The 5687-nt window shown below is 44.3% G+C and overlaps 1 protein-coding gene across 1 annotated transcript; it reads right to left on the bottom strand.

Annotated features, from left to right (window-relative positions):
• Positions 1-559: 559 nt before the first annotated feature.
• On the bottom strand, positions 560-2822 carry LOC130459994 (uncharacterized). The gene is made up of 4 exons (XM_056827642.1): positions 2248-2822; positions 1903-2175; positions 1356-1822; positions 560-1270 (listed from the first exon to the last, which is right to left on the bottom strand). The coding sequence occupies exons 1-4, from the start codon at positions 2807-2809 to the stop codon at positions 560-562; spliced, it is 2013 nt and encodes a 670-aa protein (XP_056683620.1). The 5' UTR covers positions 2810-2822.
• Between the last annotated feature and the right edge of the window lie 2865 nt (positions 2823-5687).

Below are 5687 nucleotides of genomic sequence, written 5' to 3'. Positions count from 1 at the left end.
AATCTCGTCGTAACCAATTCTATCAGACATCGTATCGTCGTCTTTGTTTTTCTTTATCGTTTTATTTCCGTTTAAAAACCATTACTGACTTAAGCATCGGAGGGCCGTTGGCATCCCCAACGGCCAATCCTCCTAGCGACCCATGTTTTCTTTTGCAGAGTACAAGACACACGACGAATGATAGCCAGAAACAACGACGTACGACGCAAGACGAGAACACGAGAAACAGCGAAAAAACAGCGCAGGTATGATTTTACACATCAGTCGATCCAATACTTATTACTTGACAGTTCCACTTGGTTGCAAAGCATCTACTACACGACGGGGTAACCATAAGAAACAAACGACTAAGGAAAAGAAAAACAAATTTATCACAAACACCACACAACGCGCGACCCCAAAGGCCACGACTTTCACATCATCAAGCGAAAACACAAACACACAAAATATCCAAACACCTCGCCGCCGCCATTGACGACGAGTAAAAACATCCAAAATGCAACAACAAAAACTAAAATATCCATACCACTAACTATTACATAAAAACATCAACTAGCCATTACATATGTTCGTCTGGAAGAGGGGTCGAGACAACTTGATCCGATATCGGGGGCATGTCAACATTGACCGTCGCGTCTGCCAAGTCCACCTCGGGAGGGGCGATGACGGGAACATCTCCCTCGCCTTGCTCCATGGACGCTTCACCCTCTCGATCAACGGAAGAAACGTCTTCGACCAGAGGGGCGACATCGGCATCAGCTCCGTTAGTACCAGCAGTGTCGGCTTCCATCGCCAACTCATCCGCGTCCACCACCGGCACCGACAACTCCTCAAGGGTACCACCATTAGCAAGGTAGTCATCCACCTCTTTTTGGCATGGCCAGAGGCTAACCTCCCCCTTCAAACACGAGAACATCATCTGCGCCCTCGTCCTCCACACAGCCAAAGCCTCGCAATCCTTAAACTCCTCCTGCAAAGCGTCGTATAAAATCCTTAACCCTTGCATTTCTTCCACGGTCGACGCCAACTCCCCCTTTACCCTTTCCAACTCCTTCGACGCGTCAGCAATCTGGTCGTCCTTGCCCTTTAATTGTTCGTCTTTCGACTTAACCGCCGCAGCAAGATCGACCAACTTCTTCTCAGAAGCCATCCACTTACCTTCCCAAGAAGTCGCCGCCTTCTTCGCCATAGCCACTTGGTTCTTCGAGGAGATAAGCTCGTCGCACAGCAAGGAGCACTGCCTACGCACGGCCAAAGCAGCCTGTGACGCCTGTAAAGAAAAACATGTCACGAAAGCGACACACGACGCGCTTACAAATACTATGAACTGAATAAAATAACATAAATACACTTACCCGCAGGCTTAGTTCAGCAGCGTCCGACGCGACAGAAAGAGGTACGACCTCATGATAACGCTGATACGTCGAGGGCAATATCAAACGATCTGCATACGGCCAAACAACGGCATCTTCACCGTCGCCCAAGAAGTTCGGGGGCAGAGTGACAACAGTATCCTCGACGGAACCTTTGTCAGCAGGACGCTTCTTGGCCGACGCAGCAGGGGGCCTAGTCGCAGCAACAGCAGTCGACGACACCTGAAACGGCCTCGGCGGCGACGACGACGATAGAGGATGAAAACCTTCACCCCCTATAACAACGGGCGTCTCAGGCGACGCACCTATCTTAGAATAACGAGGCACGAGAGGCATCGCCTGACCACCCTGCCCACCAGCATTACTGTTCGACCTCAACCGCTTCCTCGCTCGTTCCATCATCTCGCTCTGTGACATCCTCGACACTGGCTTAGACGACAGCGTATTCTCTTCAACAAACAAAGCGAGAAACCATCAAAAACACACCCCGCAGATAAACCAAGCATATAAGAAACCAAACCAAAAATACCTGATGTGTTAGCCATCTCAAACTCTTCCTCTGATGCAGACGACGAATTCGCAACGACTTCCTCGAGTAAGTCCAACCTCCGTCGACGACGAACTAAGCAAATCGTCTCGTCTTCAGCCTCCTCCTCGTCAACGTCACCAACTTGACTCCCCTCTTGACTTCCCAAACGACCTCCGTCACGGCTGAACGATCTCTCCACGACAGAACAACCCAGAAACCTCAAACACTTATCGTGAGAGTCAGAGTTCAGACCAGCTAACGACGTATCAACAACTGCAAGACAAAGCCAAGTAAGACATTGTTCAGTAAAACATCATAAATCAAAAGTACAGAAACATAAAGTACCTTCCGTCGTCCACCCTTCCACTAAGAAGTTTCCTACTTCTCCCAGAGACGCCTTATTCACATAAACAAAACGACTTTGCCAACCCCTATCATTTACAGCTAACCCGACACACAAATTCTTCTTCTTTTTCTTCGTCACCAAAGTATACCGACAACACTCCTTCAAGGATAAATCATAAACATGCATCAGATCAGCCAAGTCAAACGGTGTTCGCCAACCCGAAGTAACCCTATGCACTACAGTAAAAATACGCCAGATCTGGGGCATCAATTGGCCAGGGCTTAAATTGAACACCTCAACAAAAGATCTAGCCAAGGGTGTAAAAGGAAACAAAAACCCCAGAATAAAAGGGTACTCATACATGACCACATAACCCTCCGGGCAATCCTTGGCCTCATCCTCTTGACCAGGAATCCTCACTTCAGCCGACGGCGGCAGACCGGCGAGAGTTATAAAAGCCGCTGGATCCTCAACAGTAGAGTAGAACGGGTTGAGTGACTTGGCCCGACTAACCCCAACATCTTCCTTATCCTTAACCACGGTCGGCCTAGTTTTTGCCATCGCTCTACTAAAATCTACAATAAAATCGAAGGAAATGATCGAAATTTTACCTGGGTATGGCTAAATCGAAGCAACGAAAGCAATTCCTCCCTTCCTTTTCTCTCTCTTGTTTTCAGATCTGGAAACTTCCTTCGAAAAATTCTAAGACACTTTATTTCATGTCGCGAAAAATTGGCATTTATTACTTCGAGAATCGGAACGGTTCCGTCCCACGAACTGGACGGTTGTAGACGGTTTACTTTTTGAATTTTGAATTGTTTCTTTTGCTTTGCATGCACTCCGCAAACTCACAATTGGGGGCAAACTGTTATCCCACTTTATTGGACTAACGACATAACTGCTTTGACGTCTGATATTGTCGTGCCATCCAGGTATCATCGTGTCGCAGGTGGCGTCGTGTCAAGTGAGCCTGTCGAGTGAAGCGACAGGCGACAAAGCCTGGGCGACGTAAGACCAGCGACAAGGCTCTGGCGACAAAGAGGAGATAGGTCAAGTTCCAAGCCCAGAAGCCCAACATGGGCCACGCCGTCATAAGATGGGAAGAGGTCCAAGCTTTGACCGAAGATTAGGGAGTTTGTTGAAGACGTGAGCAACGGCCAAGGAGGAATCCCTATCTTCCAGGGATCTTCCCAACCAATAGAATCGTTAGCATTTGGCATATAAAAGCATAAAGAACGGCGTGATGAAGACACATTCACTCAAGCACTTAAACTCTTAAGCTATCAACTGTCTTTAGCGTTCATCGTTGTACTTTAGATCTTCGATATCAATTCTCAGAAAAGAAGAGCATAAACAATCATATAGAATACTTAGTAGATTGATAGCCTCATAGCTATCCGCGGTTTTTTACCTTATTCCTGGGTTTTCCGCGTCAACACTTCTCGGTGTCGTGTCTCCTTTATTTGTGTTATTAATTCTTTGCTTAGTTAGTGTCGATCCTAGCCGAAAGTCGTCTTTATACGAATTTTGGCATAAACAGTACAAAAAATGTAGGCGGGTATGAGTGTGCAGGTTCCACCCCGCCTCAAAGTCATCTCTAAATGATTGAAATAATAGTGTAAGTGGGTGTTAAGTGATCGGGTAATGAGGTTGATGGGTAATTGTGAGAGTATTAAGTGGGTATTAATTACTATCAAAGTGAAGGGTGAATGATATAACTTTATGCTTGACACAAGTAGTGAATGAGAATGAAAATGAATTCATCTATTTAGCCTAATTTCTTTTAATTGTTTTAATAAGACAGGAGTAAGAAATAACAAATTTATACATCTTTAATTTTAATTTGGAGAATATTTATAAATTCTATTTTGATGATAATTGCCTACCATGTTTTTGATATAAATTTATATTCAGATTATAAATCCTGCATCGCACGGGTACTATAGTTATTTCAACTAATACTTCCTCCGTTCCATAAAGTTTATCATTTTCATTATGTGCGGTCTCCTATATATTAATTTGACCATTAATATCTTTAATTCAGTATTGGTAAATATTATAAAAAAAAATTGATATTTGGTAAGAAACCGTAAACTAATAGAAATTTTTTGATATTTTCTTTTCTTAAGAGGTAAAAGATGATCGTGAGCCATGATGAGCGGATTTTCATGTCGAGTCCGCATGTCTTCGGCCTGAATAAGCCGGCAGACGAGTTTGCCTTTTTGAAATTTATTTAATAAACAAGGTTGGACAAATTATTTTAGAAGGTGTCTCAACCTTGTGGTTGTAAAGTCCTCTCAATTAAAATTTAGTTTTGTTAGATAATGTCTTGAATCGGTCAAGCCCCTTACTGCAACGCCCCAGCACGGGGATCTGTTATTTTGGACACGGTTATCTGTTTTGGGCCTATTTTCTAGGCTTTTCCGCATCTTTCTAGAGAGTAGTATATAAACTCTTTAGGTGATAACCTAGCCGTATTCTGTAATCTGTATTCCTCAAGATCAATAAAAACTTCCCTCCCCTCTGCCCGTGGACGTAGCTAACACATTGTTAGTGAACCACGTTAAATCTCTACGTTCTTTAATTACGTTATTTTATCTTTCTTTGCATCCGTTATAACAAACTGGTATCAGAGCCGGATCTGTTCTACGGTTTGAAATTTCGCGGAGAAAGATGTCTGGTATTAACGTGAAGGTCGAGAAATTTACCGGGAGTAATAGTTTCAGTTTATGGCGAATCAAGATGCGAGCCTAGCTTGTTGAAACAACAAGGGCTGTGGGCGCCGCTTGCTAGGAAGTCGGCAGACCCAATCACCGATGAGATGGCCGTTCTGGAGGAGAAGGCACACTCGACGATTTTGTTGTGTCTTGCTGACGATATCATCACCGAGGTCGCGGAGGAGGAAACCGCGCAAGGTCTGTGGGTTAAGCTCGAGAGTCTGTATATGACGAAGTCCTTAACCAATAAGTTGCTTCTGAAGAAAACGTCTGTTCAGTCTGCGAATGCAGGAAGGTATGCCTCTCCGAGATCACTTAGATCAATTAAACACAATTTTATTAGAATTGCGTAATATTGATGTTAAAATTGAAGATGAGGATGCTGCTTTAATTCTGTTAGTTTCTTTACCATTATCGTATGAAAATTTCGTGCAATCGTTTATTGTTGGTAGAGATACTATTTCCCTAGAGGAGGTTAGATCGTCCCTCCATACTAGAGAGTTGCGCCATAAGGCGACTGGCACAGGTACAGATAATGAGGCTGCTGGGTTAGTAGCCAGTGGGAGTTATGGGCATGGAAATTCGGGGAAGAAGAAATTCAAGAAACCAGTTTCTAAGGGTCCTAAACCTAATGATGTCTGTAATTACTGTAAGGAGAAGGGACACTGGAAATCTGATTGTCCCAAGAAGAAGAGGCAACAGGATAAATCGCCAGGTACTGC

Source organism: Spinacia oleracea, chromosome 4 (assembly GCF_020520425.1).
Source record: "Spinacia oleracea cultivar Varoflay chromosome 4, BTI_SOV_V1, whole genome shotgun sequence".
Lineage (NCBI taxonomy): Eukaryota > Viridiplantae > Streptophyta > Magnoliopsida > Caryophyllales > Amaranthaceae > Spinacia > Spinacia oleracea.
The sequence above is the reverse complement of the archived record's forward strand: the minus strand, read 5'-3'. Positions and strand labels throughout refer to the sequence as shown.

Coding starts and splice junctions, on each gene's coding strand:
- LOC130459994 (XM_056827642.1), bottom strand. CDS start 2,809: ATGGCAAAAACTAGGCCGACCGTGGTTAAGGATAAGGAAGATGTTGGG. Junction 2,176..2,247: donor GGAAGGGTGGACGACGGAAG/GTACTTTATGTT, acceptor TTTGTCTTGCAG/TTGTTGATACGTCGTTAGCT. Junction 1,823..1,902: donor TGAGATGGCTAACACATCAG/GTATTTTTGGTT, acceptor TGTTTGTTGAAG/AGAATACGCTGTCGTCTAAG.